The 15521-nt window shown below is 48.0% G+C and overlaps 1 protein-coding gene across 2 annotated transcripts in view; it reads left to right on the top strand.

The window, feature by feature from the left end:
* The window catches only part of HPRT1 (hypoxanthine phosphoribosyltransferase 1), a 51558-nt gene extending 47168 nt beyond the window's left edge, over positions 1–4390 (top strand). The window contains exon 9 of one of the 2 annotated variants that reach the window (XM_027608385.1): positions 4236–4390. In XM_027608385.1, the coding sequence (XP_027464186.1) occupies positions 4236–4295 (60 nt within the window). In that variant the 3' untranslated portion in view covers positions 4296–4390. The remainder of the gene's footprint in view (positions 1–4235) is intronic. The other variant, XM_027608382.2, reaches the window with a different exon arrangement.
* Positions 4391–15521: the final 11131 nt, after the last annotated feature.

Below are 15521 nucleotides of genomic sequence, written 5' to 3'. Positions count from 1 at the left end.
GGATGATCTAGGCTTCCCGTCAGATCGCCCTGCTCAGACCGGCTTACGCAGTAAACGGCATTAACTACAGAACTGGGAAGGCCGGGAGTAGCTCCAGCCCGCTCGGGGTGATCCCCTGCTCCAGGACGATGCCAGGCTCCCACGTGCCTGCTCTGGACCAGCTTCGTCCTAAAGGCCGCTCGTCCTGTGGCCGGGAGAGGGCCGCCGGTAGTCATGGGGCGGGGGGCAAGCTTCACTGAGAACGGCCTTCTGTGTCAACTTGCTTGTAGAAGTGGTGAAAAATCCCTCCCGGTGTCTCACGAGCCAGAACAGGCTCAGATGTCCATTCCGTAGCCAGTCACTGGCGATGGGGGGGTGGGTTGCCCTCTGGCCCATCAGGCCCACTTCCGGAGCTAAGATTAGAGTCCATTTCCCTTGGGACACATAGCACAAACTCAGAACTTGGTCAAGAGGACGTAGCCCGGATTCGGTGCTAGGGAGGCAACCAGCAACCTCTGTGCGCTCGAGTGCCAAGAAAGTGGAGGATTGTGCTCGTTGAGTGAGAAATGGGGAATGTGGAAAAAATGTGAATTTTGATAAACCAAAAATGTTCCTGGTTTTCAGTGAGTCTAAGATGCTATCAGTTGTTTATGGGGCAGACAACCTGGTTTCTTCAACAAATAACTTGCAAGGAAAAACATGAAGGAGGAAACCTATAGATTAAGAGAGACAGAAATCTCAACCAGGAGCAATGTACGGACCCTCATTTAGATCCCAACTCAAGTAAACTTGAAAATACACATTTATGATGTGAGACAATTGGAAATGTGAACCCCGGCTCGAATATACATCGGTACCAAGGAATTATTGTGGTCTCTAAAATGTGGAATAATATATTGTGGTTACGTTAAAAAAAAAAGAGTCCTATCTTTTAGAAAATACAGACTAAATTTTTTACAGATGAAAACAGCTCGATGTCTGGGATTTGTTTCAAAAAAATACAGGAGTCAGGGGAAATAGGTCATGAGCTGATGATCACTGAAGCTGGGTGATGGGTATATGCGGAGTTCAGGAATACTATTCTACCCTTTTATATATGTTTGAAATTTCCCATGATAAGTTGTTTTTTAAGAGGGGAAGAAAGAGGGGCGCCAGGCTGGCTCAGTTGGTGGAGCATGTGATCTCGGGGTGGTGAGTTTGAGCCCCATGTTCGGCGTAGAGATTACTTAGAAATCTTAAAAAAAAAAAAAAAAAAAGGAAGAAAAACAAGTTACCAGGATAACCTAATTGAGAAGGGGACATTTGCTGTGGAATGCTCAGCATGTACAGGGCCCCTGCCACCATCTGGCATTAAGAGGACTAAAAAATATATTATCCAGGGGCTGTGCTAGATTAGAGATGGCCAAAAATTCTTTCCTAATCTTCCCATTACGAGGTGGAGCAAACTCCCCTCCCCCGGAATCCAGTCTGGCCTTTGAGAGTTGACAATTGACTGCAGTAGAAGTGACGTTTTAGGACTTGTGAGGCTGTTAGGAGAGGCTTTCCAGCCTTGTTTGGCTCTCTTGGAACACTCTGGAAGTCCTGAGCCACCATATGAGAAATTCGACTACCCAGAGTTGGTCATTCTGGAAGCTCCCAATAAACAGTCCCAGCTGAACTCAGTCTTCTACCCAGCCCCACCAAGTCTCCAGACTTGAGTGGAGCCCACGCGGAACCTTCCAGACCAGCGCATCTGCTGTGTGAAATAAAAGAATCACCCAGCTGAACCCTGCCTGAATTCCTGACCCATAAAGTCATGAGATGTAATTAAATGGTTGATGCTTTAAGTCATTAAGTTTAGAGGTAGTTTCTTAGGCAGCAAAAGGTGGTCAGAATAGAGCTGTATATCTAAGTGACAAGGTATTTGAGCGAGGGAATAATAAACCCAGAAGTCAGGGTAGTGTTTCTTGGGGGAGGAACACAGGTAGATTCAAAGGTACCCTTAAGGGCCTAACGCTGAGGCTGTGTGTTGTGGGTTCTCAAGTATGCATTTTTATTTTATGGGCACATTTCATATATAATATTGTAGGTCCTAAATATCACATCATCAAAAAGACTTTTATAAAAGATCTCAAGCAAGCGTGGGGAATGGTAAAATTTGTGACGCCTGAGTGGTGGGTACACAGGTGGGTACACATGATTCTGTATGCTTTATATTTGAAATATGATTCTCTAAGACACTTGAAATCTAATAAAACCATCCTAAAATTAGTAGGCCTTCTACAAGGACGAAAAAGAAAAAAACAGCATGTGATATGTGTATACATTAAGTGTAGAAAAAGAGGCATGAAAAGTTGAGTTCCCCAAATGTTAATGATTATTATCTCAGGGGGAGGGGGGTTCTAGTGCTTCTATTGTGCAAGCATATATAATATAAAATTTACCATTTTAAACATTTTTCAGTATACAATTCAGTGGCTTTTTTAAAGAAGGATTTTATTTATTTACTTGTCAGAGAGAGCACGAGCAGGGGGGAGCGGCAGGCAGAGGGAGAGGGAGAAGCAGGCTGCCCGCTGAACAAGGAGCCCGATGCGGGACTCGATCCCAGGACCCTGGGATCACGACCCGAGCTGAAGGCAGACACTCAACCGACTGAGCCACCCAGGTGTCTCCAATTCAGTGGCTTTTGCCATCTTCCAAAATTGACGCTTTGTACCCATTCCCAGTAATCCTTCCCCATTCCTCCTCCCTGTCCCCAGCCCCTTGGCAGCCACCACTCTTCGTTCTGTCTCTGTGAATGTGACCACTCTAGGAACTTAAATGGAAGTGGAATCATACAACATTTGTCCCCTTGTGACCAACATTTCACCTCACGTAATGTCTGCAAGATTCATCCGCGTTGTCACGTGTGTCAGAATTTCATGTGTCTATGACATTTCCTTTTATCTATTCATCCATCGATGAACATTTGGTGCTATGGACTGAATTGCCCCCCCCCCCCCCGCCCCCGCCAGATCCATACTGAAGCCCAAACCCCCAGTGTGACTGTAGTTGAGATAAGACTTTGGAGAGGTAATTAAGGTTAAGTGAGGTCATAAGGGTGGGGGCCTAGTCCAATAGGATTGGTGTCCTTATAAGAAAAGGAAGCAACACCAAGGATGTGTGAAAAGGCCATGTGAGGACGTGGCAAGAAGGTAGCTATCTGCGAGCCACTGAGAGAAGTCTCAGGAAAAATCAACCGTGCTGGCGCCTTGGTCTTGGACTTCCAGTCTCCAGAACTGTAAGGAAATAAATTTCTCTTGTTTAAGCTACCCAGTCCGTAGTCTTGTTATGGCAGCCCTGGCAAATTAATGTACTTGGGTGGCTTCCACATTTTGGCTACTGTGAATCAGGCTGCTGTGAACATGGGTATATGAATATCTATTTGAGTCTGCTTTCAATTATCTTGGGTATATATTCAGAAGCAGAATTGCGGGATCATATGATAATGCAATGTTTAATTTTTTTGGAGAACAGCCATGCTGGTTTCTGCAGTGACTACACCATTTTACATGCCCGCCAGCAAAGCACAAGTGTTCCGTTCTCTCCACATCCTCACCAACACTTGTTGTTGTCTGGTTTGTTTTGTAATATTTAAAAATTTTTTAAGTAAGCTCTGTCACCAGCGTGGGGCTCGAACTCACAACCCTAAGATCAGGAGTTGTAGGCTCTACGACTGAGCCAGCCAAGGCACCCCTGTTTTCTTGTTAATGGCCATCCTGATGGGTATAAAATGGTCTCTCATTGTGGTTTTGATTTGCATTTCTGTTAATGATTAGTGATGCTGAGCATCTTTTCATGTGCTTATTGGTTATTTAAAGGTATATCTTCTTTGGAGACTTGTCTATTCAAGTCCTTTGCCCATTTTTTAATCAGGTTGCTTGTTTGGTTCTTGAACTTTTATGTATATATCTAAATGTGTATAATCAGAAAAAATGAAACTAGTTTTATCGCAGCTGAAACAGAGAAAGGGAGTAATTTTAAAAAGGAAGCTTATGCTCTCTCATTTTCCCCCCTCTTTTCAATCATTCTTTTTCAATCATTCTGATTATATCAAGAAGAAAGCCTCGATTTGTGCTCTTACAGTTTTTAATGCTGATTTTTAAAAATGTGAGAAATACAGAAAATTAGGAAGTGAATCATTCAAATGCAATCAGAAGTGCAGTGTTTTTTTTTATCCTAATTATAAGCACATTTTATATCTGACCATGACATTTTTTTTTTTTTTTTTTGCTTAGGTTTGTGTGTCATACACATTTCCAGGCTACTGCATGAGAAGACCAACATGTGTCTACTGACAGATTTGGATTCCTATGCTCACCCTCACTTCCTCTCCACCTCTCTGAACCTCACTTTCCACTGAGGGTCCACTTCCAATAACATGGGGTAGGTAGTCAGTAAATGACAATTCTTAAAAAAAAAAAAAAAAAGAGATTTATTTATTTACTTTAGGGAGAGAGAGAGAGAGAGAGAGAGAGAGGGAGTGGGGAGGAGGGGCAGAGGGAGAGGGAGCAAGAAAATCTCAAACCAACTCCCTGCTAAATGCGGAGCCCAACAAAGGGCTCAATCTCACCACCCCGAGATCATGACCAAAAGGACCTATATCCATCCAAAAGGATCCTTCGCAGATGAGTGAGAGACAGAGTTTCAGATAAACCAAAGGTGAGAAAATGTGTCACCAGCAGACCTTCATTACCAGAAACCATTAAAGGGGGACACCTGGGTGGCTCAGTCGTTAAGCATCTGCCTTCCGCTCAGGTCATGATCCCAGGGTCCTGGGATCGAGCCCCACGTCGGGCTTCTTGCTCAGCGGGGAGGCTGCTTCTCCCTCTCCCTCTGCCTTCCGCTCCCTCTGCTTGTGCTCTCTCTCTCTCTCTCTCTCTCTCTGACAAATAAATAAATAAATAAAAATCTTAAAAAAAAAAAAAAGAAACCATTAAAAGGTGTCCTTCAGACCAAAGAGAAATGGCGCCGGAAGGAAACCCGGATGTACAAGAAGGGATGAAGACTGGAAATAGCAAGTCAGTGAGTAATAAAAATTATGCTTTCTTATTGTAGCTGACTTAAAAGGTAAACCACTCTCTAATGGAAAGAACAAAAACTGTACACTGGGGTTTACAACAGTTGTGGAAGTAAAAGATAAGACAAAGTGGCACCAAGAATAGGAGGGCAGGTATATGGAACCAACTATTGTGTTGGAAGGTTTAGTAGATTTGTGACGTGTCACATGTAAAGCGAGAAGGGGAAAGTTGGAAGTCTGATGTTTTCGGGTGTGACGTATGACTCTCAAGAGACTCTCTTAAGTGAAAGATGTGTATAGTTAACCTAGAAAGAGATACTTTATTAACCCCAGAGAGAGAAGGAAATTCCCCAATGTTAGTAAATAAACACACTTCTAAGTAACCCATGGGCCAAAGAAGAAATTATGTGAGAAATTAGACTTACAAATAAATAAAATAAAATCTTTTAAGTATTTTCCATAGCCTGCCCCCCCCCGCCCCTCTGCCTCTCTCTCTCTCTCTCTCTCTCTCTCTCTCTCTCAGTTCTTCAAATCCTTGGCTAAGTGTTCTCATAATGTCCAATCACTTTGTAAAACAGCTTTCAGCCCAGGTGATAACCTATCAGTTCCACTTCTTTTCCTCTTGGAAAACAACCTTCTGGAGGCCTCCCGTCCCCTGCTCCCATCTGAACTTGGAGCTCCCCATCTGAACTTGGAGCTCCCCATCTGAACTTGGAGCTCTCAAGGTTTCACACTCGGCTGGCATGCTGGCATGCTCCTCCCCTATCACCTTAGGGATTCCCTCTGTACTTCTGTGTTGTGTCCCCTATTTGATGCATCCGCTATCTCTGTCTTAACTGGTTTACTCTCACGCTTTGGTTTCTTTCATTTTTAATCTATGTCTCATTTTATTGTTTGCCAATTTCCCCCACATTTGGAAAGCTTGGCATTTTCTTCTTGAACAAAATAAGCATCATTGTTTTACGATCACGCTCACAAATTCTGGTATTTGAAACTCTTCTGCATTTATTTCTATTGGCTGTGATTTCTACTGGTTCTTGCTTGTAGTGTCTTAAATTTTTATGTGTCTTTGTGTTGGACATTAGATTTTAGTTTAAAGAAATAATTTTAAGCCTAAGATACTGTTGTTCCTCCAAAGAAGACTTTGATTTGTTTTCCCTAGGTGCCTGGGGCTCCTAGCTATCTGAAGTAAACTTAACCTGATTTCGGGGTGTGAGATTTTTCTGGGTTACACAGATGAGCGGAAGGCAGGCTGCAATGCGCGTGAGATATGATTTGTATCCCATTCATCCTTACTGCTAGGGCACAGCTTTTCAAGATACCAGTCCAAGGCAAGCAGTGGTTAACGGGGTCTTTACTTTGGCCTGACCCTGGACTCTGACTTTTTTTCCCTGTCCCTGGGAGGCCACCAGAAGCACTTGATCTCTCAGCTGCTTCTTCCTGATTGGAAAAAATTTCTCTGAGCCAAAGTGACCCGAAGAGCTGTTCTCATCTCACTGGGTTCTTGTCCTTTCCCGGATCTTGGCTCACTACTTTTTCACTAAAATTATTTTGTCCACCTTCTTTGATGTCTCCAGTGGGAGTGTTGGTCCACATTACCTAGTCTGCCATTTACAGAAGCTGAAGTCTCTCTTCTTTGTTTGGGTGGCATACATCCTCCAGTAGCTTCCTGAGAAAGAGTGTATATAAGAATTTAATTTTTTGAGGGGGGCACCTGGGTGGCCCAGTCGGTCAGGTGTTGGACTCTTGGTTTCGGCCCAGGTCATGATCTCAGGGTCCTGAGATCGAGCCCTGCATCGGGCTCCGCACTCAGCTCGGAGTCTGCTTGTCCCTCTCCCTCTGCTCCTCCCCCTCCCCCCCGGCTCTCTGTCTCTCTTTCTAGAGTAAATAAATTAAATCTTAAAAAAAAGAATTAATTTTTTGAGGCCTTGTAATGTTTGAAACTTCTAGTCTCATAATTGTTGGTTTGGCTGGATTTGGAATTCTAGTTGGATATTAATTTTCATACTGAAAGCATTGCTTCCTTATCTTCTAGCTGCTGGCATTTCTCTTGCAGAATCCAAAGCCATTCTGATTTCTGATCCTTTTCATCGAATCTATTTTTTTTTTCCTCCTGGAAGCGCTTAAAGCTTCTCTTTATCCTTGTGTTTGAAATTTTCATGATGAGGTGCCTTAATTTGGGCTCTTTTCACTCACTGTGCTGGGCGCACCCTATTCTTCCAAACTGGAAACTCATGTCCTTCAGCTCTGGGTATTTTCATGTATTATTTTTTCAATAATCTCCTCTCCACCTTTTTAACCCCCTGCTCTCTTTCTCGAATGTCTAATATTTGTCTCCTGGAACAATTCTCTAATGTCCTTTTTCTTTTCAGTCCTATTTCCCCACTCTTTTTGTTCTATTCTCTGAAATCTGTCCTAAACTTTTAATTTGCAAGAGCCCTTTCTTGTTCTTTAAGTGCTCCTTCTCGATGAATTACGTCTCCGAGGATATTGTGGATTTTTAAAAGTTGTTTTCTGCTGTGTGCATGATTTCCTTTTTATTTGAGTTTCTTTTTCTTATTTGTCTGCTTTAATCTTTTTTTAAAAGATTTTATTTATTTATTTATTTATTTATTTGAGAGAGAGAGAGAGAGTGAGTGAGAGAGAGCAGGAGAGGGAGGAGGGGCAGAGGGAGAAGCAGACTCCTGCTGAGCAGGGAGCCCGACTCGACTCAGGGCTCGATCCTGGGACTCCAGGATCATGACCTGAGCTGAAGGCAGATGCTTGGCAGACTGAGCCAACCAGGTGCCCCTTGTCTGGTTTAATCTCAGGGGTTTTTTTACTAGGGTCTTGGCCAGAACCAGGTCCTGGTGAGACAAGCAGGACGCCGAGGGTGTAAAATTTAGGAGGCACTCCCTTCTCAGGCTCATGCAAATGCAGGGTCAGCACGTGAGAGTGAGCGCCTCCTTAAATTGTGTGCCCTGGGCATCTCGCCTTACTCTAGTCCCAGCTCCGGACCCTGATCCATATTTAGGGATGAGATATGAACATGCTGACCAGAAGCTCTGTGGCATGGGTCAGGCCTGTCCACTGGCTTCATTCTAGAATGCCTGGACCAGGACACAGACATTTCATTATGGCATCTCCAAATGGAGAGCATCTTAATTTGGGTTTTCTGAAAGGTGGAGGCTGAGAACAGGATTTGAGAGCAGGCAGTGTATTTAGGAGTTGGTCTCAGGAGTTTGGAGCGAAGGAGCTGAGAGAGTGACACAGGGAAAGAGAGAAAGCCAATAGAAACGTGCGTGCCTGAGGTCACCCCTGTAGGAAACACGGTTTCATATCCCCCCCCCCCTCCCCGCCGCCCCAGCGCCTCCTTAGAAGCCCTCAAAGGCCTCCCGGAATTGACCACAGAGAACAGAAAGCTGGAGCTTTTTTTTTTTTTTTTTAAGATTTTATTTATTTGACAGAGAGGGACACAGTGAGAGAGGGAACACAAGCAGGGGGAGTGGGAGAGGGAGAAGCGGGCTTCCCGCTGAGCAGGGAGCCCGATGCGGGGCTCGATCCCAGGACCCTGGGACCATGACCTGAGCCGAAGGCAGATGCCCAACAACTGAGCCACCCAGGTGCCCCAGGAAGCTGGAACATTTAAAGATTTTTTTTTTTTTTTTTTTTTGAGACAGAGAGAGAGAGAGAGAGAGAGCACATGAGCAGGGGGAGGTGCAGAAGGAGAGGGAGAAGCAGGCTCTCCGCTGAGCAGGGAGCCCAATGCGGGGCTCGATCCCAGGACCCCAGGATCATGACCTGAGCCGAAGGCAGATGCTTAACCATCTGAGCCACCCAGGCGCCGGGAACCTGGAGCATTTATTTATTTATTTTTTTAAAGATTTTATTTATTTATTTGAGAGAGAGAATGAGAGAGAGAGAGCAGGAGAGGGGGGAAGGTCAGAGGGAGAAGCAGACTCCCCGCTGAGCAGGGAGCCCGATGCGGGACTCGATCCCGGGACTCCAGGGTCATGACCTGAGCCGAAGGCAGTCGCTTAACCAACTGAGCCACCCAGGTGCCCAAACCTGGAGCATTTAAACACCCGCTCCTATCTCTCCCCATGGGTGGAGAGTTAATCCTGGGGTGATAATTGACCACACTTCATGCTGCTCTTAAAAGTGAGCCAGGTAGGCACCTACAATGTCTTAGTCCATCTGGACTGCTGTAACAAAATCCCACACATGGAGTGGCTTGTTCACAACAGACATTTCTTTCTCACAGTCCCAGAGGCTGGGAAGTCCAGGGTCTGGTGTCTGGTGAGGACTCGCTTCCTGGTTCATAGGCAGCCATCTTTTCGATGTGTCTTCCCATGGTCGAGGAGGCAGGACATCTTTCTGGAGCCTCTTGCATAAGGGCACTACTCCCATTCATGAAGGCTTCACCCTCAGGACCTAATCACCTCCCAAAGGCGCCACCTCTGATACCATCACCTTAGGGGTTAGGTTTCAACATCTGAATGGAGTGGGGCACAAATATTCAGACCATAGCACACAGCATCAGAGAAGGCCTGGAAACTACAAGCAGAAAGAAACCTCATGTTCCCCGAAGGTCGAACACTACCAGCATGAGGTCAGTCTGATCTTGTACAAAACGGTGGTGCATGTATGTGGCTGAAATCAGACGTGGCCCACGGGAAGGGACAAGACGCGCTACGGGAGTCCACTACATAAAACTCCAGTCTCCAGACTGGTGGATGTATGCCAGGTTGCCAGCATACTGGGAGCTCTGGGGAAAGGAGCCTAGGGGTGAGGGTGCTGGACTTACTAAAGTCTAAATGGACTTTCCATGAATTGTTCTGCTTTTGGTTTAGCCAGTAACTCCCATCCTCAGCTGTGTTGTGTTACCAAGAACAGAACTTCTATAATTCACCGCCCCCCCGCCACATATTGATGCCTTCCTGAACTCACCTGGGCCAAGACATGCCCTGCTGGGCCACCCCTCCACATGTACGCATCATCACTGGTCTGAGGCACGGAGGTTTATGTCCCGCGGGTGGTCACAGGCAGAGTCGACATGGGGGGTTGGGGGGGTGGCAGTGGGGGTGGGAGTGGGGGGTCAGAATGAGCCGGGGCAGTCGGGAGGCCTGGATCTTCTCCCCCAGATGCCACCCACACCCCAGGCCTGGGTAATATGCCAGGCGGTCCCTGGGAGGGGCCACCCAGGGCCATGGGCCCTACGCACCTGCACTCTGTATCCTTGGGGAGGCAGGAACCCCTGGGCGCCTGTGGAGAGTCCCAGCTCGTGGAATCATACAATACTTGGTTTTTTGTGACTGCCTTAGTTCACTGAGTGTATAATGTCTTCAAGGTTCATCCATGTTGTAGCAGGTGTCAGAATTCCCTTCCTTTTTAAGGCTGAGTAATCCTTCATTATATGGATAGACCACACTTTCTGCATGCATTCATCTGTCAGTGGACACGGGTTGTTTCTACCTTTTGGCCATCGTGAATAATGCTGCTATGAACACCGGTGTACAAATACCATTTGAATCTCTGCTTTCAATGTTCCTGCGTATATACTCAGAAGTGGGATTGCTGGATCCTACGGTCATTCTGTGTTTAATTTTTGAGAAACTGCCATGCTGTTTTCCACAACAGCTGCACCATTTAAGAAACGCACAAGGGTTCCAATTTCTCCATCTCCTGGCCAACGCTTGTTCTTTTCTGGGTTGTTTTTTTTTTTTTTTTTTTCCTCCGTAGTAGCCATCTTCATGAGTGTGACATAAATTTATTTTTAAGTATCATTTCATTTCGCTATGGTAAACAAAACCCATTTTCACCTGCCATAAATAGAAAGTAAAAGTAAACACAGTGCTACAGATGTCTGAAAGTTCTCACCTTCGCTGTCTGACCACCCTCCCACCTCCCGCTAGCTCTGAACTCAGAGCGCAGCAGTAGCAGAGTCTCTGTTCCCTCCACCTGCTCTGTTCTCCTGCCTCCCTTTGTGTTGTAGAGCTTACCTAGCACAGCGGATGACGCTAGGAGAAGTGATAAATCAGCACTGGCAACAGGGAGAGTCCTGCTTATCAACCGCTGCATAACAAACCACCCCCAAACTCTGGCCCTTAAAACAACCACAATCATTTCTCTTGCCCAGGATCTGCGATTCGGCCTGGATGTCTCGTGATATCCGAGGACTCAGCAGGGATGACCTGACCGCTGGGGCGGTTGGAATAGTAAGGGGCTGCCCGGAGCCTCTCTTTTCCCTCCTTAGTGGAGTCTCGGGGGCCTCTCCGTGGCACCTCTCCACGTGGCTGGACTTCCGTGTGGAAGCTCAGGGCTCCAAGAGACCCAGGCGGAAGCCAGGTGAGGCCACCTCTGCCACACTGGACAGCAGGTCACTGAGGCCAGCCCAGACTAGAGGGGAGGGGACCCAGACCCCACATCCCAGTGGGAAGAGTGTCGGAGAATCTGCGGCCACCGTTCACCCGCCAAGGAGGGACTTGCTGGAGACGGGCGCTCTGCTCTGCAGACCGTGAGCATCCCAGGCACACTGAGCGTCCCAGGGCAGTGGCAGGATGGAGCCATGACTCTGGGAACATGGGTAGCCCATCTGTTGGGCTTCGGGTTCACTCATGACTGCCTTTGAATTCTTTCTGCACCTGGATGGGGCCCGTGGGCCTTTCCAGTCTCTGTGGGGCGTAGCGGTGCTGTTTTCCACGCCCGGGGCATGACGGCAATGGAGGCAACATCGGAATCCTGCGACAGGTTGTACTGTGGCTTTCGGGCTTCGTGTGCCGGGGGGTGCGTGGGAACCGGATCCAGCAGAGCAGGCAAGACTCGGGCGGGCAGGACCTTCCAGAGCTCCGCAAGGAGCATGCTCAGTTCCAAGTGACGGAGCACGGAATTGCAATAGGATGCTGTTTGGACTTTATAAATATTTTGTCCTATATCGGGAGCCACTCCAACTTGGCTGTGACGACAGCCCCTCTGTGACTCCCCCGATAAACAGGTGACAGTCTACTTTATCATAAGGCACTTTCGAGAGTGAAAGAGGATGCTACTAATAATTATGACCATAAAACCGGCCTAAACCAGGACTGTCCCAGGAAAAGGACTTCAGATATACCTTATCTCTGAGCTGTCTCTGCAACAGGTCCCTCCAGCAGCCTGAGTTGAGCACCCAGTCTGCTGGGTCGGGCATGGGGCTAGGCTCCAGGGGGTAGGCGGTGCAGGGGGGCCCAGGTTCTTGCCCTCGGGTGGCTTCCTACTGAATTGCAGGAGACACTCCTACAAAAATCCACAGCTGCCATGAGCAGGTGCCTGGACATGGGTGTGGCTGGAGTTCAAAGCAGGTTCCGCCTGGCAGGGGTGGGGGGCAGTCAAGGAAACCCTCTGGAGAAGGAAGCGCTTGCAATGGCTCTTAAAGGTGCAGTGGGTCGGGACCGGGAGAGGATGGGTTTCCTCCCAGCGATGAACATGGTAAAGCAGGCTTAGAAACTGCAGAAGAGACTGTCTCCATTTCAGGAGGGGAAAAAAAGCCCAGGGAAGTGCTCTCATTGGTCAGCCTGGATGGGAGTTCCCATGGGCCTTCCCTTGAGCCGACCTGGTCGGGCCAGTGGGCGTGCGCACTGCACATGCAGATGGACGTCGGGGCAGCCGGTGGACAAAGGGCCCGGAAAGGCCGAAGCGAACGACCCGCCCGATGAAGGTGCCGGTGGGAGCATCGGAAGAGCTGGGCCTGGAGCACCTCCTGGGAGCACTTTCTTTTCCCTCTAAGTTGAGTTTCATCCCGGGAGCCTTGCTTCAGGTATGACATCGTCTTCATGCGGGTATTTTAAAAATGGAGCAAATCAGAGCCCTGGCCACTCCAGCCTTTGTAAAGTCACTGCTTCCAACCCGGTCTGCCTCAGATCTGGAGGGCTGTGACAGATCATGTGATTTCTCTGCTCCCGAAATGTCAGACTTTCCCTTGCTTACAGTAAAGACTCTCTCTCTCTCTCTCTCTCTCTCTCTCTCTGATCCTTATCGTAGCTTGTAAATTCTTCCGTGATCTGGCGGGCAGCATTTTCAGTTGCAAATGACAGAAGCACAACTCAACCTATAACTAAACTCCACGGGAGCAGGATCTTTGTCTCTTTTGTTTACTGCTCTATTTCCAGACCCTAAAATAGGGCCTGGCCCCAAGATGGCACTCAGTAAGTACATGCTGAATGAATAAATGAAACCAGCTTAAAAAAAAAAAAGGGACAATAGGTGCTCCAGACCTGGGTCCAGGGACTCAAGCAATGTCATTTCTCTCTGTCTCTCTGTTTCTCTCTCCCTCCTGTGTTTCTGTGTGCATATCGTTCTCATTCTCTTCTGCTGAAGGTGGGTTTCCTCCCAGTGATGAACATGGTAAATCAGGCTTAGAAACCGCAGAAGAGACTCTCTCCATTTCAGGGGGGGGAAAAATCCCAGGGAAGTGCTCTCATTGGTCAGGCGAGGGTCACATGCGCTTTCTCTAGCACAGTCAGCACAGAAAGGGGCATGAGACGCCCTCCTCGGCCTGACTTGGGTCATGTGCTGGGCAGGAGGCTGGGGAGAAGCAGTTCACCCAAGGAAAGGGCAGAACTGCTCTTATCAGGAGAAGTGCCGGATCCTGGTGTTCGCAGGAAAAACAGACAAAAAGCCAAAATGTCTAGAGCCCAGTACACAGATGCTCCCTTGGAATGGGACTGGGGTGGAAGTTGTGGGACAGCCCCGAGGGGCCTGCAACACCGCGACAAACTTGAAATGCTTTTGAGGCCTCAGTTTTATCTTTTGAGATCTGTGCTGCTTTTCACAGGAAAACAATGCTTCAAATGACTCACGATTGGATCCAGTGTGTGCTCTAGGAAGTTGTGCCATATGTATTCTGTGGCTTTTTGCACCCCTGGGGACACTGGCTTATCCCCTCAATGGTCTGAATAGCTCACGCTGGGAAGCCAGACTTGGCCTTCACAATTTCCGCCAGACCTATTTCCTGAGTGCCCTGGTGCCACGCCATCTCCATCCCTGCCCACGCCCCGGGCGGGGGGCCATGCTCCCCTGCTGGAGTGCCCTCCCCTGCCCTCTCTGCCCCTTCTGGCCCTGCCCACCTTCAAAGGTCCTCACGGAGCCCCACATCCTTCAGAGCGCCTTCCTGGGTGGCTCTGTCTGCCCTTTACAGACAGGGTGTTAGAGTGGACAGAGCCCTGAAGATCAAGTTTCTAGTCCTAACGTGGCCACCGGTTCTCTGCATGACCTCTCTACACCGTATTTCCTCTCTCAGCAACTTGGTTTCCTCTTCCGTAAAATGAGGGATTGCCCTGACCCTGTTAGCAAAGGGCAGCTCCCAGCTCCTTCTTGGCATACTCCCAGCTCCGAGTGCTCTCTGTGCTGGCCAAATCCTAAGACCGTTTATTGGTTCAGAAATTCAGGGGCTAGAGCTTTTCTCACTGGTAAATGAAAAGAGTTAAGGTCTAGTGCTTATATTAAGGACCTCTCTCTCTCTCTCTCTCTCTCTCTCTCTCTCTCTCTCAGCTGGGCAGGAGACCTTCCATTTAGGAGGGGGGCCCTCCCATACTCACCCCCTCTCTTAACACTCTGTCTAGTAGGGACTAGAATGGAGCCTAGGGGAAAGGAGGACACTGGATAATTTGGCTGAGCCAAGCAGATTCTCTGTGTGGTCCGACCTGGCTCAGAAGAAGGTCAAAGCCCCAGCTGATCCCAGTTCTGTACCCAGTGGCAGATGCAGGAAAGGATTCATGTCTTAGGGTCCCCTCGCCCCCCACTTCTGCCCTCCCCCAGAAAATGTGCTCGGATTGATGGAATGCGGCAGAGAAAAATGCTTACGAGAGATGTACAGAGGAGCAAACAACAAAAGGACCCCTTTGGTCGTATGACTCTTTGTTCTCAAGCAGAACGAGGGCGCGACACCAGGAAATGGGAAGAATGTTCTCCAAGTGTATTTTTGCCTCACAACTGCGGCTTCTGCTTCAAGGAATACGATAGACGTGTTTTGAAAGTAATGCCCAGTAATATGGTCTTGCTCCAGAGTGCGAATAAGTCTCTGGGGGAAACAGGTTCCCCAGAGAGTTTCTAAAAGTGTGGGTGAGGCCGTACATCCTCAAGTGCAGCCTAGGAATGCTTGAGCCCTTGGTAGGTGTGTTCTCCAGCCATGGCCCTGGTGGGTTTCCAGATGGTTGTGTCTCTCTTAAGAGAACAGGGAGAGCCTACATTCGGGTGTCACCTGTGCTCCCCAATGCCGAGGTTGTTCTGGAGCAGAAGTGGTGGGGAAATGCAAATGCGGGGGGCTTTATCGGCACCTGCAAAAAGTTGGCTAAGTGGAATTGGGCTTTCTGTGGGGTGTTTTCCTGACTCGGGCATGTCCCAAACTGGCCACTGAGTCTTGAGGCCCCGGGCAAGCATCCAAGTCGCGCCATCCCGAATTGCTCCTGGAGGAAAAGGACCCTGTTTCAACTTTCTGTACTTCTTAAAGTGTTACTTTGATTAGACAGGAGATAGCAGTCTCTTTAGCAAT

Source organism: Zalophus californianus, chromosome X (genome assembly GCF_009762305.2).
Source record: "Zalophus californianus isolate mZalCal1 chromosome X, mZalCal1.pri.v2, whole genome shotgun sequence".
NCBI lineage: Eukaryota > Metazoa > Chordata > Mammalia > Carnivora > Otariidae > Zalophus > Zalophus californianus.
Note: the sequence above shows the minus strand (reverse complement) of the source record. Positions and strands in the feature narration are given on the sequence as shown.